We start from the raw sequence: 26,362 nt of genomic DNA, 5'->3' as shown, positions 1-26,362 counted from the left end.
ATCTGCCAGAATTTTCTAAAAAAGGTTGATGCATTGAATTCTAATAATTTTAAAGGATTACACTACCAGTCAAAAATATAAGTTTTAATAGTTTTAATGTTTTTTTAAAGAAGTCTCTTCTGCTCACCAAGCCTGCATTTATTTGATCCAAAATACAGCAAAATTAGTAATATTGTGAAAAATAAAATACCTGCTTTCTATTTGAATATATTTTAAAATGTGATATATTTCTGTGATCAAAGCTAAATTTTCAGCATCATTACTCCAGTCTTCAGTGTCATATGATCCATCAGAAATCATTCTAACATACTGTACTATTTGTAATATTTGCTGTTCAGGAAACATTTATTATTATTATTATCATCATCATCATCATCATCATGAATATTTAAAACAGCTGAGTACATTTTTCTTTGATAAATAGAAAGATCAGCATTTATCTGAAATAAAAAGCTTGTCTGTAAATTTTTTTTTTTTTTGGAGGGGCGGGGGATGGGGGTATTATAGAAATGAATTCTTTTATTTAGCAATGATGCTTTAAATTGTTTAAAGTGATGATAAAGACAAAACATTTCTATTTCAGATAAATGCTAACTTTCTATTCATCAAAGAAACCTGAAAAAATTCTACACGGCTGTTTTCAACATAATAATATTAAATGTTTTTTTGAGCAGCAAATCAGAATATTAGAATGATTTCTGAAGGATCATGTGACTGGAGTAATAATGCTAAGAATTATATAAAAAAATATATAAAAATATTTAAATAATAAAAATATTTAAAAATTAAGTTGTACATTCAACGGATCAAATAAATGCAGGCTTGATGAGCAGAAGAGACTTATTTTAAAACATTAAAAATCTTACTGTTCAGAAACTTTTGACTGGTAGTGTAGTTCACTTCTAGAATGAAAATTACATGATAATTTACTAATGTCTACAATGTCTAATCTTCTTCAGTCACAAAGAGTTTCTTAAGGAAAACATTTCAGAATTTTTCTCTATATAGTGGACATCAAAGGTGGCCAATGGTTTAAAGGTCCAAACTGTAATTTCAGTGCAGCTTCAAAGGGCTCTACACTATCCCAGCCGAGGAATTAGGGTTTTATCTATCGAAACAATTTCTGTATGTACAAATATGTACATATTTTTTAACCACAAATGCTCGCATTGCACTAGCTCTGCAATGCACTTCGGTTTAAAATGGTGGGGCAAAAAACTCCATCTGATTTTCTCCAACTTCAAAATCATCTGACATCGTTGTTTTAAATTTTTTTGTAAAGAGCGTTTGACTTTGCATGCTTGCTTTATAAACACTGGGTTGGTACTTCTGCCTACGTCATGCATGACCTTTCCAACGTGACTATGTAATGCATGAGGTTGTGTTAGTGCAAGATGAGCATTTGTGCTTAAAAAGTATAATATATAACCAATCAGTTCACCAGAAAAGAGCCTTATTACTTGGCTGGTCATGTAGAGCCCTTTGAAGCTGCATTGAAACTGCTAATCAGTGGCCTGTTCGCTGATGTTTTGTTCAGTTATGTTAAATTTACCATACTGTACTTTTGCCTTTAGGTCAAGACGACTATTCGTTCAGGACACCGGGCAAACATCTTCAGCGCAAAGTTCATGCCCCACACTAACGATCAACAGATTGTGTCCTGCTCAGGAGATGGCATCATTTTCTACACACACACAGAGAAGAGCCAAGAAATCAACAGGCAGTGCCAGTTCACCTGCCACTATGGCACTGCTTATGAGGTACAAGTGACCCACAAAGAGGGATTGGGAATGTTTCTCTGTCAGCCGTGTCTTTGTTTCCAGTTGACATGTGGTGAGGTGAAGGTTGACGTCTCACATATTTCTCTCTTTCTGTTTCTGTCTACAGATAATGACAGTGCCAAATGACCCATATACCTTCTTGTCCTGTGGAGAAGATGGTACAGTGAGGTGGTTTGACTTACGAATGAAGACGAGCTGCACAAAAGAGGACTGTAAAGATGTAAGAAGCTTTTGAAAGTGTAGTAGATACATACACCATCAAATACTGTATACCCAAAAGCTCAGTTTGTTTCTTCCTGGTAGTGCTCTGGGGAGGAGCTGCTGTACTGATCTGAGATCAGGCTCCCCTCCCACACCCTTCAGTCTCACCATTACAGCTGGTGAATAACACTGATCCAGAACCTGCACCGCAGATACATTTCAGAGGAAGCAGGCTTAATATCTCAACCCACAGAGTGTGTGTGGTGTGGATGGTATTAGCCTGAGGGCACGATTACTTTCTGTTGCTATCAGAAGGCATTTGTTTTGTGAGGCAACAAGCACACTGCTTGTAAGTGCTGTTTGGATCTCTGCTAGTGGGTTCTGCTAGTAGCAGGGCTTCTACTGTTGAATGGGTTTAGATAAGGCAAGGCAAGTTTATTTATATAGCACATTTCATACACAATGGTAATAATCACAACAATAAAAGCAAAGAATTTAAAATAAAAAAAATGATGAAAACTTTTTATGTAAAATGAATTAAAGAACAGAAATTAATACAGAAAATAAAATACAGTGCAATATCGTATACAAAATGCAGGATTATGAACCAATTAGATTTTTTTTTTTTTGTAGGTGGTACTATAAATAAAATATTAAATTATAAAATAAAATAAATGCCATTTGGTTTGATATTTTGTTATCAAATTACAAGGTTTTTAACCTTTTTTTATTCGTGAAGATACAACAAGGAGTTCTTGAGAACTTAAAAAAATGTATACTTATAACTTATGCGTTCTTTAACATATAATTTTATTTAATATTTATACTTAGAAATATAATGGTATATACTTATAACAGTTTTATATCATTACTTCTTGGATTCAGTAACATTTGTACTTTATAAAGAACTTAATTTTTTAATTAACTTTAACTTAATTTGTTTGTTTTTAGCAAGGATGCATTAAATTGATCAAAAGTCATAGTAAAGACTATTTATAATGTTATAAAAGATGTATGTTCGAAATGCTGTTCTTTTGAACTTTCTATTCGTCAAACAACCCAGGAAAAATGTTTTATGTTATATTGTTAATGTACAAATATGTACAGTTTCCACAAAAATACAAAAATGTTAAGCAGCACAGTTTTCAGCAGTGATCATAAAAAAAGTTTCTTGAACACCAGAAATCATATTAGAATGACTTCTGAAGAGTAATGTAAATCAGACGACTGGAGTAATGGCTGCAGAAAATTCAACTTTGCCATCACAGGAATAAATTACTTGTAATGTAATAATATAGGAAACAGATGTTTAGAAAAATGTTTAGAAAAAACATTTAGAAAAATTATTGTCCTTTTGAACGTTAGTTTACATTATTGATTATATTCCAAAATTATACTCTTAATTATTAAACAGCATTGTTCTTTCTATTTGACCTTTGTTTTTGATTCACTAATGCTTTTTTATTAAAGAGGTCATCATATGCCCATTTTCCACAAGTTGATATGATTCTTTAGGGTCTTATTGAAAAGTCTATAACATGCTTTGATTAAAATTTCTCAATGGTAGTGTACAAAACACCTTTTTTACCTTGACAAAATCAGCTCTGCAAAAATCATCCTGTTCTGGTCGAGGTTGCTTTAAATGTTAATGAGCTCTGTTTACTTTAGCCGAATTTAGCCGTGTTTAGCTGCTAAACTTGTTAACTAGCACATTATTAGGAAAGGCGATCGCAAAGAATTCATAAAAAAAAACCCATTATACTCACTTCTGCTGTAGGTGAAGCTGGATCACGAATGATTCGCGCAAACATAGACGGATATATGTAGATCGGAAGGCGCATTCACTTCACAAACGAACATAATCCACTGCATCTTCAGCAGCTCAGATGCCAACACACATTAATGTTCAAACAACATGTAAAAGTGAACTTTGCATGAACTTTGAACTTTGACCACTTTAACATTTATTATTGATTTCTTGATAACCTCTAGTTTTCATAAGTTAATATCCTCATATTTGTTTCTCTCTTTCTCACTGTGTTCTCTCTTTCTCTGCTGTTCCTTATCAGGACATTTTGATTAATTGCCGGAGAGCCGCTACCTCAATATCCATTTGCCCCCTGGTCCCCTACTATCTTGCTGTGGGCTGTTCAGATAGCTCAGTGAGGATTTATGACAGAAGAATGCTGGGAACAAGAGCTACGGGTGAGAAATGATTCATGTTGAGTGTTTCAGCCTTTTGTTTTTCTGTCTATCAGGTTCATAGAGGAACAAATATGTGTCACATGATTTATATTTGGCATATGGAGTCAAATCTGTGTCCTTTCTGTTTCGATTACTGCATTGAGAGGTTTTAACTCTCAGAGCTCGTTTGGGAAGACCACGTATTCAAGTCCCCCTAAAAAAGACTTCCTCGGAATGTACGAAACATTCCGTCCCTCCTAAACTAGAAGAAAATCCCAAAGTTTGAAATGTTTTCTTCAGATTTTCCTAAAAAGGATTTTTCTGTTTCACCAGGTAACTACATGGGCAGAGGGACGACTGGCATGTGTGTACGTTTCGTCCCAGCCCACCTGTCCACCAAATCCTGCCGCGTCACCTCTCTGTGTTACAGTGAAGATGGACAAGAAGTGCTGGTCAGTTACTCCTCTGACTACATCTACCTGTTTGACCCCAAAGATGACCAGGCCAGGGAGCTCAAGGGCCCTTCTGAAGAGCGGCGAGAGGAGGTAAGCAGATATCAGGCGGATCTTCACTGGCCGCTCATTTGTTGTCAGAGCAGAAAAATTTGTGTTTTGTGATATATTTTGATGTTTTACAGTGTTTCCCACATACACTTTGTGTGGCAGGGCTTTCCTCATGGGGTATATATACCGGTTCACATTTGCAACTCTGCATGTTTGCGGCAGACACCATCAGTTGATATTCACGTTGGTCTGAATGAAAGTGCAAATTCATTCTTTGCTACTAGGTGCCACTTTTGGGGTGGCAAAAATAGCAGTTTCCCTGGTAAAGCAGCACTGTGCTCACAAACTCTGCTTTATCAGGCATTACAGGCAAGATGAAATGGACATGAAATTGAAACTTTCTTACACTAATATTTATACACTAATATAAAAACACTAGCGCCGTGTTTTGATTTTGAAACGTGCAGTGCTGATGTTTATACAACAAAGTCAAAGCCTTTTGAAAGTCTATTCGTATCGGTCGGTTTTGATATTGTGGCGGGCCGCCTCTAATAAATCAATGTATGGGAAACTCTGTTTAAAATACAGCATTTAGATAAAAATTAGCACTGTTAAGTAGATCCAGAATAAAAGTTTTGTTTACATAACATATGTGTGTGTACTGTGTATATTTACTATATATGTATATGTAAATACACATGCATTTATGTATGTATTTAAGAAATATATGTAATATATATTTATATTTATATTTATGTATAATATTAATCAGATATAAATGTAAATATATGTATACTTGTAAACATTTGAAACATACAAGAATTTGTGTGTATTTACATATACATATACAGTAAATATACACAGTACACACACATATAATATGTAAACACAATCTTTTATTTTGGATGCGATTAATCAGGATTAATCGATTTGACAGCACTAATAAAAATAGATAAAATTTTTAAAAATGAAGTTAAAACGATCTCTCACTATTGGAAAATAATACAGATTAAAACTGAAGAAAAGGGGAGAAAATAAAGATTTAAAGCACCCTGTGAAAATAAGAGAGAGAGAAAGATATAATTGATTATTTGTGTAGAGAAACAAGAGATTTCAAGTGTAGACCAATGGAATAATTCATGAGAAATTTTTAATTAAATCCAGATGACCAGATCATATAAATAAATTCTTTTTTTAAATTGTGAGAGCAGAACAAAAAGGAAAAACACAAGAATCTGCAGGAAAGTGCTTGACAAGACAACAGCTCTTGCCACAAATGTTTAACCATATCATGGGTATCTTAAGGTTTGTTATAGATGCATTGATTTAAACTACCCGTTCAATTTGGAAATCAAATGTTTTCATGCCGAATTAAAGGAATAGTTCACCCAAAAATATTTTTTTTCTAAATACGTATTTGCCTTCGAACCATTGAAGATGTAGATAAGATTGTTTCTTCATAGGATCAACAGATTTGAAGAAATGTAACTTTACATCACTTGCTCACCATTGAATCCTCCGTCAGAATGAGAATCCAAACAGCTGATAAAAAAAATCACAATAATCCACAAGTAATCTATACAACTCCAGTCTATTAATTAATGTCTTGTGAGTCAAAAAGCTGTGTTTCTAATAAACAAATCCATTATTAAGGTGTTTAAACCATTTGGTTTTGGCCAAAATGCCAGACCATAATCTATAATAGCACTTTCTCCAGTGAAAAAGTCCATTCCCTGTCAAAATCCACCAACGTATTTATTTAGAGCTGTTTTGGACTTGACTGTTTTGTTTTTTTTTTGTTTCGTTTTTTTTTACTTGTAAATGTCTGTGCCTTTTTACTCTCCTGATTTAGACAAGAAACTTTTTCACTGGGGAGTGCAATGTTATGGATAGAGGACTCGTTTGAAGTTTAAAAATGTCTAAATGGTAGATTTGTTTCGTACAAACACAGCTTTTCACTTCACAGGATGTTAAATGATGGACTGGAGTCGAGTGGATTACTGTTGGATTATTTTGATGCTTTACCAAAATCTCATTCTGGTGAGTAATTGATGCAATGCTAAATTTCTCCAAACCTGTTCTGATGAAGAAACAAACTCATCTACATCTTAGATGGCCTGGGGGCTGAGTGTGAGTAAATTCTTTGCAAATTTTAAATTGTGAATCTTCATGGTAAACAGTGAACTGTACTAGTATATGAAAGCAAGACACCCATGCATCCTGAGTACATGTACTTGACTACAGACACCAGAGCGGAGTGCTGCTTATTCACTCTGAAGCATTCAGACTGTATATCATGTAATCAAATTGCAACCTTTTCTGCTTTATTAATCGCGTAAGACTATATCATACTTTCGATTTAAATTCCATAAAATTGTGCAGCCCTAATGGAAATGGAGCCAGACATCTGAAAGTCAAGAGTGACTGGTCTGGGGGCAAAATGTGCAGTTAGTCTGTTCATGCCAAAGGCAAAATCTAAATAAAGGACTTTTGAAGTTGTCTCATGCACTCTATGTAATCCTCAGCAGTACGCTTCAGTGGTGCAGCTTGAAATTAGTTTTGCTGAGAAGTGTCGGAGAGGATGGATCAAACGACGTTGATGCTTTGGTTTAGGATGTGGATCACTGCTTGCTGTGCTGCTGAGTGATATTTCCTTGTTAAGACTGATTCTGGCTAGGGAATAAAAATATGCAATAGGGAATTTTATATCTTAATACCATATTGATGTTTTAAGAAATGTATTATGTGACTGAAATTGTACCATAACATGGCAAGATTACATGATTTTAAATTTATTTTCCAAAGTGCAATTCATTTATTTTATGTGTAAAAACAAGGAAATATATGACTGAGTGCACCTTTAAAAAAGAGATATAGCAACGGAAGTTAGATAGGCTTTGTGATTGTTACATCGTGTGCTAACCAGGCATGATGTAACACGTTTCCAGCCACAGTTATCTGTCACAATATGTTGAATGTTTGATACCAGTGAAGACAATCAAATACAATCCACCAGAAGCATAATGTCCATGCAGATGTTTCTTTCTCTTATGCTCACCAAGGCTGCATTTATTCAGTAAAACATCAAAAAATGCATATTTTGTTATGCATACAGTACCTTGCAAAAGTATTCATACCCCTTCTTTTTTTTCATGTTTTATGTTGCTGCCGTATGTTAAACTGCTTTAAATTACTTTTTCCCCTCATCAATCTATACTCCATACACCATAATGACAAAGCACAAAACTGATTTGTAACAACTTTGCAAATTTATGAAAAATAGAACACTTAAATAAGTACATTGCTTAAGTATTCATACTCTTAACACAGTATTTAGTCAAAGCACCTTTACAGCCTCAAGTCTTTTTGGATATGATGTGACAAGTTTTGCACATCTGCATTTGGCAATTATCTGCCATTCTTCACCTCTCTGGCTCTGTCATATTGAATGAAGGCTGGCAGACATTTTCAGGTTTCTCCAAAAATGTTTGATTGGGTTCAAACCCAGGCTGTGGCTGGGCCACTCAAGGACATTCCCAGAGTTGTCTATAAGCCACTCTTGCTGTGTGTTTAGGGTCATTTACCTGTTGGAAGGTGAACTTTCTGCCCAGTCTGAGGTTCTGAATCCTCTAGACTGGGTTTTCGTTAAGGCTATCTCAATTTTTTTGGTGCATTGAGCTTTCCTTCTCCTCTGACAAGTCCCTCAGTCCCTGCCGCTGAAGGCTGATAACATCACATTTTTACTGTTGGGATGGTACTCTACAGGTGATGAGCAGTGCCTGGTTTTCTTCAAACATGATGCTTGGAATTGAGGTTCATCAGACCAGAGAATCTTGTTTCTCACAATCTGAGAGTTCTTTATGTGCTTTGTTGCAAATTCCAAGTGGGCTTTCATGTGTCTTCACTAAGTAGAGAAATGAGTTTGGCCACACTGCCATAAAGCCCAGATCGGTGGGGTGTTGCAGTGATGTTTGTCCTTCTGTAGGTTTCTTCCATCTGCATATAAGATCATGAAGCTCAACTGGAGTGACCATCAGCTTCTTGGTCACAAGTCTAACCAAGGCCCTTCTCCATCAATTGCTCAGTTTGGCCAGGAGGCCAGTTCTAGTAAGAGTCCTAATTGTTCCAAGCTTCTTCCATTATGGATAATGGAGGCTACATGCTTCTGTGAACCTTCAGTGCAGCAGAATATTTTTTAGAACTTTTTTCCAGATCTGTGCCTTGACACAATCCTGTCTCTTTTGACCTCAGGGCTTGGTTTTTGCCTCATTTATTAAGACATGTGCCTTTCCAAATCATACTCATTCAAATGAATTTGCCACAGGTTAACTCCACTCAAAGTGTAGTAACATCTACAATATGAATGCTCCTGCAATTTCAAGAGTCCCAGAAAAGGGTATAAAGTGCAGTGAAATCATTTCAGCTGTTTTGTGCACTGTCATTATGGTGTATGCGGTGGAGACTGATGTGGGAAAACAAAGTAATTAAAGCATTTTAACATAAGGCTGCAACACAACAAAACGTAAAAACAAAATCTAAACTGCTAGTCTACATGCTCCTTCTGTATTGGGACTGTAGTGGTGAAATGTGCTGGGTCACCGCTCTGGTCCCTTCAGCTGTCGTACGGTGTGATCAGCTGTGTCCGGATCCCCCGCGATCAGATTCCTTTCCAAATAGAGGTGCAGACGCACACAGAGCTCCACAGCTGAGACAGAAATAGGCACCCAGTGCACAATGACTGCCAGCGAGAGTGTAGGAGCTCCTGTTGACTTCAATAAATCTTTGTAAGATTTTCTGTTTTGCAATCAGTGAATGTGGAACTAAAGCAATGTGAAATTGTTGAGGGCTTACTATGGTTTACTTGTATGTATGGTATTCAAACTCCTTGTAGGCAGCAGAAATGTTAGAAAGGGGCCCTCTGTAGTATAGCCCATCCATTACAAAAAAATATTTTGAAGACCCTGCTGGAAGATGCAGTGAGGTGATGTACTAATGTATTAAACTGCTGGTTAATTAGGTTTAAGCAATCAAGAATTTAAATTTACATTTTAAATGATTTGAAAAGAGCCAATCTGTGTACTGCAGGTTTTACTTTTAACACCACTTTGCATTAAACCACAAGCACCTTAACAGGCATGTGTACTTTCAGCCTCTTAACTAAGTAAAAAAAGAATAGCTATTTTTATCCCTCCATGTGAAGTGGAGAGAAGCTGCAGTGCTTATTATTAGATTATTTTAAGAATGAATGCACTGGTCTCTGTTGTGCTTTGTTTGGTCTAACGTGGCTGTGTTAAAGCCGGTACTTGTCTTGTTAATGCACCCTTGCACCCAAAATAGAGTGTCCTGACTGACTGAGATGGTAAAAGTGTGAGAGAGAGGCACGTGACAAGGTGGCCTCAATAGTTTATCCCATCAACATCCCAAGGTCTTTAACTTTTTTCAGACTAATGACCCCTTAGTGAATGCAGAAACCACTTGATACATATTGTAACAAATTGAGTGTTGCTATTTAAAGGGATAATTCAGCCCAAACAACATTGCACCCCACTGACTATAAAAAAAACATACGTCATTACATACATTATGATGCTGAAGCCATTAAAATAATCATTAATCATGTACCCCCTATTACAGACCTCTGGTTTCAGTCCATGTTGGAAGTTCTGTTTCACTTTGCAGGGTAGAGTAGCCAAACCCTTTTTTACCATTATGAGGTCTTCCCCTCATTTAAATGTTAGTTTGACATACTTCCTGTAAGTGTGCCGGACTAGATGATTCTAAAGTGTTGTCAAGTCTCGGGGTAGAGAGTGTTATTTTTAGGCCGTGTGAGAGGTTTTGACTGTGACTGACAGCTTGTTGATGTGTCTTCCCACAGCTGAGGCAGCCCCCGGTCAAGCGTTTGCGTCTGAGAGGCGACTGGTCGGACACAGGGCCGCGCGCTCGGCCTGAGAGCGAGAGGGAGCGTGATGGTAAGATGAGAACGCGAAGGCACGCCCTATCGGTGTCACAAATACTTAACACACAGCAGCACGGATGGTACATATGCACTGGCGAATAAACACCGAGGGTTCTGTTTACAAACACACTTATTGGGTGACTTTAGATTAATGCACTAGAAATAGAACCACAGGTATTTGTGTTCTTTTACTTGTCAGAAAGCACAGATCATTGATCGATTTAAATGATGTAGCATTTTCCAGATGTCGAGGCAAACATTGCTTTTGCCCACAAAGGGTTGGGGATTTGAGCACAGTATTACATTTCTTCATGTAACTTGTTCTGCATGGTGTTTAATACCTAAATGCTTAGGGGATTTTGAGGTGCTTTGTAGAAAAGTATCAATATAATAAATTATTTTTAAATGTCACAGTTAAACCAAAATGTTATTTTATTGCATTGCATCGCATTGCATTTTATTGCATGGCAATTTGGACTAACAGATGTTGTATAGAGCAGCTTATATTTATATGATAATCAGCACTTCCTAGCCACACTCTGTCACTAATACATTCTGTAAGACCTGAAGAGTGTACTGTGTAATACCTATAAGCAGCGTTTTATAGTTAATACATATGTTAATACATTTCATTTCATTTCATTTCATTTCATTTTATTTTATTTTATTTTATGTTATTTTATGTTATTTTATTTTATTTTGGACCAACAGATAAATTATTTCAAAGTATCATAGTTAAACCAAAAGGTATTTTATTTATTTATTTTATTTTATTTTATTTGCATTTTATTGCAATTTGGACCAACAGATGTTATATAGAGCAGCATATTTTTATATGATAATCAGCACTATCTAGTCATTGCCACTCTCTCTCACTAATACATTCTGTATAACCTGAAAAGTGTGCTGTGTAATACCTATAAGCAGCATTTCATAGTTTATTTTATTTTATTTTATTTTATTTTATTTTATTTTATTTTATTTTATTTTATTTTATTTTATTTTATTTTATTTTATTTTATTTTATTTTATGTTATTTTATTTTATTTTATTTTATTTTATTTTATTTTGGACCAACAGATAGATTATTTCAAAGTATCATAGTTAAACCAAAATTTATTTTATTTTATTTTATTTTATTTTATTTGCGTTTTATTGCAATTTGGACCAACAGATGTTATATAGAGCAGCATATTTTTATATGATAATCAGCACTATCTAGTCATTGCCACTCTCTCTCACTAATACATTCTGTATAACCTGAAAAGTGTGCTGTGTAATACCTATAAGCAGCATTTCATAGTTATTTTTATTTTATTTTATTTTATTTTATTTTATTTTATTTTATTTTATTTTATTTTATTTTATTTTATTTTATTTTATTTTATTTTTTTCATTTTATTTTATTTCATTTCATTTTATTTTATTTTATTTTGGACCAAGAGATAGATTATTTCAAAGTATCATAGTTAAACCAAAATTTTATTGCATTGCAATTTGGACCAACAGATGTTATATAAAGCAGCATATTTTTATAGAATTATCAGCACTATCTAGTCATAGCCACACTTTGTCACTAATACATTCTGTATGACCTTAAAAAGTGTACTGCGCAATACCTATAAGCAGCATTTCATAGTTAATACATTTATTTTATTTTATATTTTTTATTTTATTTTGGATTGAACCAACAGATGTTATACAAAGCAGCATTTTTTAGTTAATCCAAAATCATTTTATTTTGTTTTATTTATTTATTTTTTTTTTAATTTAATTATCAGCACGTCCTACTCATAGCCACACTCCATCAATATTATTTTATAATAATATAGTTTTATTTTGTTTTATTTTTAATTTTTATTTATTTATTTTATTTTATTTAATTGATTTTGGACCAACAGATGTTATATAAAGCAGCATATTTTATGCGCTGATTAATACCTACGCACTGTTTAATACCTGTAAGCAGCAGTTCATGTATTTAATTTATTTATCAGCACTTCCTACTCATAGCCACACCCCATCAATATTATTTTATTATTTAATATTGAATATTATTTATTATTATTTTATAATTTTTATTTATTTTTTATTTTATTTAAAACTGTATTAAAATATTAAAGCATCAAGGCATTGCCTACCATAGTTGTTTACCACAACTCATTTGCACATCCACTTCAACTCCAGCTGTCTCCTCTATGAACAGAGCTGTTGTCTGCACTGGCACTCTCCTTCGTGTTTTTAACGATTTCAGGCCTGCAGTCTCTAGTGTCTCTCAATACATCTTTAATCTCCCTCAGTACCTCCGACTTTGAATATCAACAACTTAGTCTAAGGGGAGCTTGTTAGCTTTTCACAGGGATTTAGTCCAAAGACTGCTTCACTTCACTACTTCTTGGCATACTGCAGCTTGCTCTTGATGTAAACAGCAGGCTTCCAGTGCTTCTGCTTTCTGTGAGTGGAAAGATTTGAGATTCTGATCTGGTTTGATATTGATCGTGAAGAAGTTTGTTGTCTTTGCAGGAGAGCAGAGTCCAAATGTATCGCTCATGCAGAGGATGTCGGACATGTTGTCACGCTGGTTCGAGGAGGCCAGTGAGGCCCAGAGCAGCAGAGCACGTCCTCAAACTCGACCCAGAGGTAAAACAGCTCAGGTCCACACTAAATATACTTAAAGGGGTCATGACATGAGAAATCAAATTTGCCTTGATCTTTTGGCATATAAGAAGTCTTTGGACCATTAAAACATCCTGCAAGTTACATAGCTTAAAACGTCCTCCTCATTATAAACAAAACATTTATTTAATCAAGTTTTAAAAAATGGCTCGTTTGGATCTGAGGTGCAAGGTGGCGCGTCAAAAACAAATGGAAATTACAATCAGTCGTGATCTTCTCTACACTGGATACAGTATACAGATGCGCGTTCACATTCTGATACATTCCACGTGCTTGAGTCTGTCGTCAATAGGACAAATGGAGTGAAAGAACATTTGCTTTGACACGTTTGGTTTAAACAGCTCGTTCGTGTCTTTGAATAAATATCAGAAGGATCCCAGCATAAGGAACAAGTGGATAGTTTATTTTTAATGGCATCCTGGATCGTGTCAGAGGATTGTCCAGAGCGTCTTGTTTTGTAAACAAGGCACAGTGTCATGGAGAGTTCACAAAGAAACATTTGTCGAAAGATGAAGCGGTACTAGATCTGACTGCAGCTGCATCACAAACTGTAAGTAAATGATTTCATGATGCTTTTTCTGGAAATTACAGTTTTATTTTTTGATCATGCTGTCAGAACACTCACATGCAGTAGCGAGGGGGGGCGTTGATTTGGTTTTCTATGCAATGACATTAGCCAATCATAACAGTGGCCAATTACTGAGAAGGACCCGCCCCTTAAAAACTGGTCGTTTCAGACAGAGGGTCAGAATGAGGGTTGAAAATAATGATTTTTCCACATTTTTCCTCATTTTTCCTTATTTTTTGTACAACTTTAACATTATAAGTAAACCTCAAAGAACATATTAAAATAACAAAAAATCCATGTCATGACCTCTTTAATATACACACTATGAATATACTGATATACTCACAACAAAGTTCTGTTTCGTTCTTTGTTTTGGGATACAAAGAATTTCCATATACTGTATGTAAGCAGCGGTATACTTTTAGTGACCATACCAACAAACATACCATACAGTACCAACCTCTCAATAACAAAATAACCACTGAAAAAAAAATGACAGCAGCGTGAAAACAGCAGATATGAAAGCATCTGGTCATAGTCATGTGGATATGTTTGCACAAACACTGCAATTCTGCATTCCAATCCAGCAAAGTCATGTTTATTTATAGCATTTTTTTATACAGTAGATTGCTTTAAAACAAGCAGTTTAACTGCATTAAATATGAAAAAAAAGTTACAACTTCATTTAAAGTAAAACTTCAATAAAGTAGCTCTCCATTGTGTTATAATATGTGACCCTGGACCACAAAACCAGCCATAAGAGTAAATTTTTTTAAATTGAGTTTTATACATCAAAGCTGAATAAATAAGTTTTCCATAGATGTATGGTTTGTTATGATAGGATTTGGCCGAGATACAACTATTTAAAAATCTGCAATCTGAGGGTGCAAAAAATCAAAATATTGAGAAAATCACCTTTGAAGTTGTCCAAATAAAGTTTTTAGCAATGCATATTACTAATCAAAAATTAAGTGTTGATATATTTATTTAGAAAATATCTTCATGGAACATGATTTTTACTTAATATCCTAATAATTTTTGGCATAAATGAAAAATCGATCATTTTGACCTATACAAATGTATTTTTGGCTATTGCTACAAATATACCCGTGCTGCTAAAGACTGGTTTTGTGGTCCAGGGTCACATATAATAATGTTATAATATAATAATGTTCATGGACCAATAGTAGTTTGAAAGCGTTAACAAACTTTTCCAAATTGTTGTAAAAAATTCCAAATTTAGTTTGGACCTGATTTTGTTTTGAAATGATGTCACACCAGATCATTCTTTTATTTAGCTTGAAGTATATCAGGGCCTTAAATGCTGTGACTTACATTGGCATTGCACAATGCATTGAACTCTGGAGGCAATTTCAACTTTGATCCTATTTGTCAACATCAACCACTGAATGGTGCATTGAAGCATGTGTCACATGAAAGGGTGTAAACTGTGGAATTAAATGTCCTCTATCCACCTTATTCTTCAACGCAGAAATAAGCCTATGGGCAAGATTTCCAGTTCATTAGCCCACTATAGGGAAATAACGAAAAGAATAACAACATGCAGTAAATGGTAAAACTGTTTGCACTACAAACTAGTGTGTTCATAATTATGATAATACAATAAAATAATATGGTAAGACACACTAATTTGCAATATCAAGCAACAAAAATTCAAAATTTACTCTTAAAAGTTAAGCTCAAGTTTTGGTGATTTATCTACAGGTACGGCAGCTAGACCAGAAGGTGCGGTTGCGACCTCAGATACACACACTCAGGCACAGGAGCCCGCTGGGGTCTCAGCTGAAGGAACGATGGAGGTGGAGTCGCCCTCCTCTGAACCTCCGCCTACACCTGCTGCTCCTCCTGCACCTGCAGAGCCTCTCCCCAAGTCTATCTCCTCCTCCTCCTCCTCAGGCTCCTCCTCCACTGTGACAGCCCCTGCCCCCTCGAGCTCATCCTCCATGGAGAGCGCCACCTCCTCTTCTCTCCTCTCCTCCCCAGACACAGAGCAGAAGAGTCAGGATGAAGTCACGCCCACTCCCTCGGCCACGCCCACTCCTTCAGCCACACCCACCCCATCTAGAGAGGCAGCTTTATCTGGTAAGTCTGACACAACTGGCAAAACACTGAAGACTGCATTCATCTTTATATTATGAGGCAGTGACCATTATGTTTAAGCTTTTATTTAAAAAAAAAAAAATAGATATTCACATGCTTCACAGCTATTAAAAAGTGTTTACACTACTGTTCAAAAGTTTGAGGTCAGTAAGTTTTCTTTATAATGTATAAAAAAAAATCAATGTATAATTTATAAATTAATGTATAAGTTATAAAGAAGACATTTATAATGTTACAAAGGTTTCTATTTAAAATAAAGGCTGTTCTTTACATTCTGTTCATCAAAAAATCCTCTCAGTTTCCACAAGAATATTAAACAGCACAACTGTTTTCAACAATAATAAGACAATAATAATAAGAAAGTTTCCTGATCACCAAATTAGCATATTAAAATGATTTCTGAAGGATCAGGTGACACTGAAGACTGGAGTAATAATAATAAAATTCGTTATTGTAGTTTGTAGTTTTGACAACACAGGAATAAATTACATTTTAAAATATATTTTAATATAATTCAAATTATATGTATTGAAATTTTGATGGACGTATGCTGAATTACTTCTGACATATGCTGATATAATTTAATATTCTGTTACAGTTGGTATCCCAAATAAGATGTGATCAAAAACTGTGCAAATCCCTTAAAATGATAGGTCACTAATTAGTTCATTAATTTACTCACCCTCATGTTGTTTTAAACCTGTAAGACCTTCGGTCATCATTTCTGTCTATGGAAGGTCAGAAAGCTCTCAGATTTCATCAAAAATATCTTAATTTGTGTTCGACATGAAGGTGAGTAATTAATGACAGAATTTTCATTTTGGGTGAACTATCCCTTTAAAAACCAAAGTATTGGCTAAACTCAAAACACATGATCATATTCCAATAGTAATCAGAATTTTCTTGTGCATGTAAATGCAGTCGTTGTATCTCTGCTCCATAAAGATGATGTACTTATGAACTTTCAAATCAAATTCAACTTATTCCATTTGTATAATAGGTCCATTTATCATCTACTATATATCTTTCAATCATCCAACTCTATGCACTTTCATTTTTTTAAGACCTGTTTGTTGACTAAATTGTTATCCTCAGAACATTTTGTGCTGTTAGGGCCTGCATCAACAATCACAAAAATAGAAGCAGGATACAACATGTAGTGTCTTTTGTCTTCTTTTTTATTGAATGATAAATCCCCTTTTTTTTGCTCATCGTGCCATCGCAGGCATTTTTATGTGTGCGTTTCTGTTCATGCCCATAGAACATGTGTGGACGTGTGAGTGTAATGCACGCTTTATCTTTTTTTGCGAGGGGTGATGAAACCCTGCAGTCTTGTCTGACATCACTCAGCCTACAGCTTCAATCTTTAATTTGCTCTTTTACCCAGCATTCCTCCTTATCTATGATTTGCCTCTCTTCTTTTTCCCCCATCCCATCGATTTTTCCCATGCCGCTCTTCTCTCCCCTCTGACCCTACACTGTCAGAATATGGTCCTCGCAGGCTGCCGGTAAGTTTAGTGTGTAGACGTTTGCAGAGGCTGCTTCTCTTGTCCGATCCCCCCGGACAGGTCAGACGCTCAGTCCCTTCTGTACCCACGACCTCCAGCCCAGAGAGCTCAGCCCAACAGGCTGCTGCTGCTGCTGACACAGGCCCCCCTGCAGGTTACCATCTCCTCCCAGCCTGTACCCCTGCTCACCTTTAACCTCCTGACCCCTCTGGCTGCCTGTTTTATGGCTGTCCTGGTTTGCTGCTGCATCTCTGGCTGTGGAGTGTGTTCCTCTTCCCCTTTGCCGCACAGATGCACACATCTAACTGCTGGTCATTCATGCTCATATTTACCTACAGCAGAGCTCTGTTCCAAAACCTAGTGAGCTGCCCACATATAGGATATTTTTTTTCGACATCACAGATACGCAAATGATTCAAAAACCGCCCAAAGTCATGATGCTTTGTAATGTACTTTGTTTTAGTGAAAAGTCACAGTGGCCATAGATTTTTAAGGGGACTAGTGCTGGGCAGTTTGACAAAAAAATCTGTATCACTGTTTTTCTTAGGATTCTAGCGGTTTCACGCTTTATCACATTTTTTTCCCCTGACTGTCTTTATATGAATGAGTATGCATGAAAAAGTTGCAGAACTTTATTTTAATCACGATCCACATGTTAAATGTAGAATTTATAATTTAATAATTTAAAGCAAAAACCGAATGTTCTGACCTTAGCTTTGTGAAATTATAATACATAAAACATCTGCACGAAACAAAAACAGCAGATGGGTCTGAATGAGATCGAATGAAATTCCCTCTCTTACAGCAGGTGGCGCTTATGAAACAGTGGCAATATAGCATTTCCTTAGTTGTGTAAACAAAGCAGCACTGTTTTTTTTTTTTTTTTTTTTTTTTTTTTAATTATGCATTAATATGCATTAATATGCATTATACGTAAGATGAAAAGGAAGTACTAACTACACTTTTCTGAAGACAGTCAGTTCCTCTCAGAGACACATTCATCTAAACCCACAGCCCAATTTAGGTTTTAATCCAAGTATTTCGAGCATCGTGAACAGTGAGCATACTTTGCCTGCTATGGTATTTTCTCCTGTTTGCATTCGTCTTCAGTGTCTCTGGCTTGTGTTAACGGCCATTTAAAACTGGTTTATTTGCCCAGTTAAAGAATTAGTTGTGTGTTATTAATAGTTCTAAAAGTATTGAAATTATAGTTCTGAATCAATTAATTCCTTTAAAGAAAAAAAAATTATGTTTGAACCCTTCTGAATTATACAATGACATTTGGGACAAATTGACTTCACGGACGTAAGTTCACATCAAATACACCTTGATTTAAGACAGGGCCTTAGAAGGCCCTGGCTGTGTAGTCTGTAATAAGAAAGGCAGCTTGCTAATTTTTGGAAAAGAGCTCAGATGTCAAACATGTGCATATACTGCCATCTATTGATTGATTCACACGGAATGCAACCACATAAGTACTTGTAAGGTTGGTTTGTACAGTTTGATGTTGGCAGTTTTTTTTTTAGTCTCCAGTTTAAACCTTGAACATCAATCCTCATTTATCTTGTTCTTTTATACCTTCTCTTGTTGTTCTTTCCTTTGCAGTATTTCTTAAAATACGTTGTCATGCTATCAGCAAGTGTGATGTGTTCAGTTAGACACATCCCTGCTGAAAAATCCTGCATAAACCAGCATGGTTCCAGGCTGGTTTGTGCTGGTCAGGGATGGTTTTTGCTGGTATAGTGCCAGTCCAGGCTGGTTTATGTTGGTACAGTGCTGGTCCAGGCAGGTTTATGCTAGTATAGCGCTGGTCTAGCTGGTGGACCAGTTATCCATGCTGTTTTCAAGCAAAAGAGAGCTGGTGATGCTGGTTCACCAGCAGGGTCTTGCAGCGTTGAGTGTCAGTAGGCCAGTTGTCTGTATGCAAGTAGTGTTTTGGGGACAAACATAGTTTTTGCTTGCATATTTCTCTATTTAACACATAATGATGCAACAGAAAAACAATATAAGGTTAAACATATGATTTATTGAATTATATGATAATTTCTAATGCTCCCTCTGCTGAAAGCAGAATTGAAAATTTTAATAGCTTTAATAATTATGTAGTTATTATTAATCAATGTCACTGGTAAACTGGTAAAATGTTTCAAAGCATCAAATTTTCTCCTGTTTCATAAGATCTGTACACAAATCAGTTAAAAGAGCTTGAGTACATTGCATAACACATTCATTTAGAGATATGAAAAAAATGCCTAATATAGGCTTAATCATAAGCAGTTTGTTCAGTAACAAGTGTTATGAGAAGAGCTTTTCCAGTGGAACCGTTAATAACAAATGTTTTTAAAGACATTCACTGATTTCAAAAAGTGCACATAGTAAAAGTGATATCAGTGCAGTCATGACAATGAAATATTATTGAAAATAGTGATAGTGTGCACTTTCAACAATTGCTGAAACTGGGTTAATTCAACCAAAATCAATGGCCAAGTGCCTAACTAAAAGAAACACTAATCACCATAATGATAACGGATTTCAGCAACCTTTGTATATGTACCATACAAGAGAAATAAAGACAAACTGGTTTGCAGTACGTGAACATGGTGATTCTGTTTTTGCAGTTGTTTAATCATCGTCTGGTGAGATATTGATATCATCTGAGGCTGTGTTGGTGTTCCTCTTTTTCTTAGTGATTCTGCTTGTTAATCGTAGGTGTCATCACTAATACTCCATCATCTCTTGTAAAGTGAATCTACTAACTACAACACTGCTTTAGTGTTAATGTTACTCTCTATAGATTTTACTGTGTAAACTTGTAACCAACAACAATGTGTTTTTCTAATTAATTTGGAAAATTGTCTTGGTTTTTAACTACAAACACAAACCAGTTTCAAAAGAAACGTTATATGTAACAAGTTTTGTTGTAGTCTTGCTGGGATCATACTAGCACCTAAAAGACGACAAATGCTGGTTCATCAGCACACCAGCATCCCAAGCTGGTCCCAGCATGCAAAACATAGCTTATGCTGGTCCACCAGCACTCCTGCTTACCGTTCTGGGGGCCAGCAACCAGCATCCCATGCTGGTCCCAGCATGCAAAACATACCATATGCTGGTGACCAACAATGCTGGATTTTTCAGCAGGGATATGAAATGGTTAGAGGCAAACTGAATGTATTTGTGCATTTCAGGAAATATTTGTTTTATTCAATAGCCCTAGTGTGTGCCTGTGTGCGCGATGTATTTTTTATTTTTGTGCTTAAAGCATTGCACTATTAGTTCAGCAACATTCTGACATCACATCCTGCTGGGTATTCGCAAATTCATCAAAAATGAATGACTTCTGGTTGCTTTGAAGCTGCAATGCATCACCAGTGTGAATGTAGGTCTGGCACCTGAAAGAACTTTTCTGCCACCATCATTCTCAACTCCTAAACTACAGATTGTTGTGTGACTTGTCTGCCTGAAAGTGCATACTGCATTAAAGAAGGCTGTATTTGCTTACCTCATGGATGTCATTTTTTTTAAGGAACAGCCTACCGAATCTGTAACCCCTGGCTTTGTGTTTTTAATTCTTTAAGCCTCCTAGACTCATCTTTACAGAGTTTGTGGCTTTTGAGTTTGTTGTGGAAAGGTTTTTTACCCTGCCTGTGTTGCAGTGTGTTTCCTGAGGATTTACATCTGCACTTAAATGTTTGTACTGGCTCTGTTGTTGTTTCAGTTGTTCAGTACGTCTTATTTTTGTTTCAGATTCTCCCTCATCTGTGGTAAACAAACAGCTCGGATCCATGACTCTGGATGAGGAGCAGGGTGCGTCCATTCCTCTTTTTACCTCTCCTTTTCCTCATTTTCTTTCCCTTGCGTCTGAGCTCTGTGCATTTCTGACTGAAGCAGCTCTTGTCCTCAATCATCTTAAGAAGACTCTGCAGATGTGCTTCTCATTAAACAGAGAAACTTCTGAAAGATACAGAGGCTTTCTGTGATTCATTTTCAATCAATGGACATACTTTTTCTCCCCTTCTGAGGGGCCAAGTTCATATAAAGCTCATCTTTCAAATAATGTCCTGTACACAGGGACATTTCTTTTTGTTTATCACTCTCTACTTAATGAATTCACCCTCCACAAGAGTGCTGTGGGCTTGCAACTTCAGAGTTTAGCTTAAAGGGGTCATACCACAAGAATTTTTTAAATGTTCATTGTGCTGTTAAAACATTCATAATGGCAGTGGTCACCAGTGGACCTTACCAAGGTCAAAACAGTAAAATAAAAACAGTAATGTTGTGAAATATTACAGTTAAAAAATAACCGTTCTTCTTGTGGCGACAGCTGAATTTCCAGCAGCCATTACTCCTTCAGAAATCATTCTAATATGCTAATTTGAAATATAAACCTTTCGTTTTTGCATTTTTGTAGTTTAAATAAAAATTAAATGACATTTTTAACAACTTTTTTTGTGGTCCTTGACTAACATTTATAAATAAAAAATATATATTAAAAAAAGTATGATATGACTCCTTTAAAATGACTTTGCTATTCTGCTTTGGAATGTGGAATGTTTTCTAAGAACACCAATTTTGGAGATATTTCTTCTTTATGGCAGTCCTCTTTACTCCATATCCATACTGATGTCTGTACATTTTCCCCTTCAGAAATCCTCTTCTTACTCTTACTTGCATTGTGCTAAATCTTTTTGCTTTGAGTTAACTGCTTGCAAATGCTGAACTTTAACAAACTATAGTCATTTTTTTGTTGCCTGAAGTCTATCTGCGCAACTCACTTTGCCACATATATATTTTTTTTTCTTCTTTCCTTTTTTGTCTACACTAGGCACTATGTTTGCCACAATATAAATAATAGTGAAACTGCACTATTCTCAGTATCACAGCAAAAGTGAATATGCTTTTATGCTTGTTTATTTAAAATGTTAAATGTTCATGTAAATATTAACAAATTAAAAGCAATTCAGATATTTCTCAATGAAATCTGATCATCTGTAGGTGCCATCTGTGTTATTCTTCAGTACTACCAATACTACAGAAAGACTGGTTTTGTTGTTTTTTTTTACTTGGCATGATAATAACAAGCTAATATTTCAGAAAATATGCTTTTAAGATTAACTGTTGTTGTGACATACAGTTAAAGTCAAAAGTTTACATACACCTTACAGAATCTGCAAAATGTTAATTATTTTACCAAAATAAGAGGGATCATACTAAATGCATGTTATTTTTTTTATTTAGTACTGACCTGAATAAGATATTTCACATAAAAAACATTTACATATAGTTCATAAGAGAAAATATATAGTTGTTGAATTTATAAAAAATGACCCTGTTCAAGTTTACATGCACTTGATTCTTAATACTGTGTTGTTACCTGAATGATCCACAGCTGTGGATTTTTTTGTTTATTGATAGTTGTTCATGAGTCCCTTGTTTGTCCCGAACAGTTAAACTGCCTGCCGTTCTTCAGAAAAATCCTTCGGGTCCCACCTTCCCACATTCTTTGGTTTTTCAGCATTTTTGTGTATTTGAAGCCTTTCCAACAATGACTGTATGATTTTGAGAGCCATCTTTTTACACTGAGGACAACTGAGGGACTCATATGCAACTATTACAGAAGGTTCAAACGCTCACTGATGCTCCAGAAGGAAAATCGATGCATTAGGGAGCCAGGGGTGTAAACTTTTGAACAGAATGAAGATGTCAATTTTTTTAAATTTTGTGTAAATATGGTATTTTTTTCATTTAGTACTGCCCTTCAGAAGCTACAGAAGATACTTAATGTTTCCTAAAAAACAAAATAAGTTTATAGTAAATTTACCCTGATGTTTAAATTCAGAAAGTTTTCACTCCCCGGCTCTTAATGCATCACTTTTCCTTCTGAAGCATCAGTGAGTGTTTGAACGTTCTGTAATAGTTGCATACGAGTTCCTCAGTTTTCCTCACTGGGAAAAGATGGATCTCATACAGATATTGCTGGAAAGGGTTCAAATACACAAAAATGCTGAAAAACCAAAGAATTTGTGGGTTCTGAAGGATTTTTCTGAAGAACAGCAAAAAAAAAAACCACAGCTGTGGATCATTCAGGTAACAACACAGTATTAAGAATCAAGTGTATATAAACTTTTGAACGGGTAATTTTTATAAACTCAACTATTATTTTCTCTTATGGACTATATGTAAATGTCTTTAATGTGAAATATTTTATTCAGGTCAGTACTAAATAAAAAATAACATGCATTTTGTTTGATCCCTCTTATTTTTTGGTCAAATGATTAACATTTTGAAGATTCTGCAAGGTGTATGTAAGACTTCAACTATATGTAATGTTCCTAAGGAAAGCTCTTTTCTAAAATCTCAGTTTTACATCCCACTTGTTTTCCTCTGTCTTCTCTCTAGGAGGAGGTGCAGAAGCAGCAGGACATGTAATCAGTGATCAGAGTACAGGTGTCAGTGAAGTGTCCCCAGACACTACAGAAACCGTGCCATCCACATCAGCGCCTTCACTTGTCACCAGCCCCGGCACTAGCAGTGGGAGCGGCAGCACTCCTCCAGGGACTGGGCGGACTGGCACAGCAGAACCAGTCCTTAGTCTGCACTATAGCACTGAAGGCACCACCACTAGCACCATCAAACTAGACTTCACGGATGAGTGGTGAGTGACCAGAGAATCAGCCTTGACCTCAGCACGAAAATAAACACCCCCACAAGCTTCTAAAGAGCCTTGCTATAAAATACCTAGTTTCAAAAAAATAAAACCATCATATACAACTATTACAGAAGGTTCAAACACTCACTGGTGCTTCAGAAGGAAGAATGATGCATTAAGAGTCAGGGGTGTAAACTTTTGAACGAAATGAGGATGTGTACAGTTTTTATTTTTATTTTGCCTAAATAGCATATTTTGTTCATTTAATACTGCCCTTCAGAAGCTACAGAGGATGCTTACATGTTCCCCAGAAGACAAAAGTTAAATTTACCCTGATCTTCAAATTCCAAATGTTTTCAGGAGTAGTCCAACTTCCAGCGGCAAAGGCAGCAGTGGAGGACATAAGCCTGGAGAGGTGGGTGAGAGCCAGACCAGAGAGGAGCCCACAGGACGAACCTCAGAGCAAAGTGAGTCGACTACCACATCCCCATTGCTACAGAAGTTACATTGTTTTGGAAGTTATCTTAACTTGTCCCTCTCATAACCAGGTTCAATCTCGCCCTCAGAGAGTCAACCCACACCTGATGGGGGCCAAACTGCAGACAGTGGCAAGGAAAAGGCCTCCGTCAGCTCTCAAAATAGAACGCCACTGGCAGCACCAGCAGAGGGCCTGTCAACTGAAGACACGGCTCGTCCCAGCGCTCCTTCGGAGGAGCTCCAGGCTGCTGGATCAGAGGAGCTGAGCGCGCAGTGCAGGAGGAGCGAGTCTGCCGGAACGGGCGGCCAGGGTTCGACTCAACCATCCCGCAATCAGGACTCTGATGACAGTGATGACGATCCCATCCTTATCCCTTCTGCCAGGTACAGAGGAGGGCAGGGACAGAGGTATGGACTCTCGTCATGTCAACATGTTTAATAATGCAAATCATCATGATGTGTAGGCAAATGAAATGACAGACGGGAAGTCCCATAAAACATGAGCATGTATATGTAAAACAGTGTTCATCTTTTTGGACCGTCATAAGTAAAATGCTACTCTTCTCATTAGATTTAATTACAGAGGATCAGCTGTAGGTGATAGGATGATAAGGTATTGTAATGTTTCTGAGATGGCCACTAATATAATCTAATTGCAAGGGGTGCAGATTTGATTTACTTTTCATTAACCTAGTATTCATATTGTGTGGCTGTGTGAAATATGCTGTTAACTATATAATCTGCGTAATTTAGTAGTTTCTATTAACTTTATTTTTGCCTAAGAGTGTATAAAATGTTTGCATAATGACCCTTTTGTTAGTTACTAACCAAGTAAACTAATTTCATGCATGAGTTTACAAGTTACCTTAGATATAGTTGTTTGGAGTTCAAAAACTATTCTGATTTTTATTACAAAAAAAAAAAAAAGAAAAACAATTGTGCTGCTTGATATGGAATCCTGTTTCCACCACTGAAAAAAAAATAAAAAAGGTAGTTGCGACTTTATATCTCACTATTCTAACTTTTTTTCTCAGAATTGGGTGATACAAACTCACAATTATGACTTTTTTTCTCAGAATTGTGAGTTTGTATCTCGCAATTAACTTTTTTCTCAAGTTGTGTGAAACACACAATTCTGACTTTTTTTCTCAGAAATGTGAGATATAAACTCGCAATTGTCATTTTTTTTTTCTCAGAATTGCGAGTTTATAACTCAGAATTGTGACCTTTTATTCTCAGAACTGCAAGTTTATATTTTGCAATTTTTTTTCAAATTGCGTGATACAAACTCACAATTCTGACTTTTTTTCTCAGAAATGTGAGAGATAAACTCACAAATCTGACTTTTTTCTCAGAATTGTGAGATATAAACTCACAATTGCGAGTTATAAAGTCAGAATTGCGAGATATAAATTCACAATTCTGAGTTTATATCTCACAATAGACCTTTTTCTCAAATTACGTGATACAAACAATTCTGACTTCTTTTCCTCAGAAATGTGAGATATAAACTCTCAGATCTTTTTTTCTCAGAATTGTGAGATATAAACACACAATTGCGAGTTGTAAAGTCAGATTCTGTCTTTTTTCTCACAATTGCAAGTTTATATCTCGCAATTCTGAGAAGTCAACTGTGAGATATTAACTCGCAATTTGAGAAAAAAAGTCAATTGCGAGGTATAAACAAAAAGTCACAAAGAAGAAAAAAATTTACAAAAGTCAGAATTGTAAGTTTATA

The 26,362-nt window shown here is 35.8% G+C and overlaps 1 protein-coding gene across 7 annotated transcripts in view; it reads left to right on the top strand.

Annotated features, from left to right (window-relative positions):
- dcaf6 (ddb1 and cul4 associated factor 6) overlaps positions 1-26,362 on the top strand; it is a 40,220-nt gene that overhangs the window by 8,275 nt on the left and 5,583 nt on the right. The window contains exons 4-16 of one of the 7 annotated variants that reach the window (XM_051120101.1): positions 1,575-1,760; positions 1,888-2,001; positions 4,052-4,187; positions 4,500-4,711; positions 10,545-10,638; positions 13,149-13,265; positions 15,595-15,972; positions 17,476-17,652; positions 21,246-21,305; positions 23,898-24,153; positions 24,508-24,614; positions 24,714-25,032; positions 25,196-25,237. In XM_051120101.1, coding sequence (XP_050976058.1) covers positions 1,575-1,760; positions 1,888-2,001; positions 4,052-4,187; positions 4,500-4,711; positions 10,545-10,638; positions 13,149-13,265; positions 15,595-15,972; positions 17,476-17,652; positions 21,246-21,305; positions 23,898-24,153; positions 24,508-24,614; positions 24,714-25,032; positions 25,196-25,237 — 2,198 coding nt within the window. Of the gene's footprint in view, positions 1-1,574; positions 1,761-1,887; positions 2,002-4,051; positions 4,188-4,499; positions 4,712-10,544; positions 10,639-13,148; positions 13,266-15,594; positions 15,973-17,475; positions 17,653-21,245; positions 21,306-23,897; positions 24,154-24,507; positions 24,615-24,695; positions 25,033-25,195; positions 25,238-26,362 lie in introns of all 7 variants that reach the window. The other 6 variants (XM_051120100.1, XM_051120102.1, XM_051120104.1 and 3 more) reach the window with 6 other exon arrangements.

Source organism: Labeo rohita, chromosome 9, assembly GCF_022985175.1.
Source record: "Labeo rohita strain BAU-BD-2019 chromosome 9, IGBB_LRoh.1.0, whole genome shotgun sequence".
Taxonomy (NCBI): Eukaryota; Metazoa; Chordata; class Actinopteri; order Cypriniformes; family Cyprinidae; genus Labeo; species Labeo rohita.
Note: the sequence above shows the minus strand (reverse complement) of the source record. Positions and strands in the feature narration are given on the sequence as shown.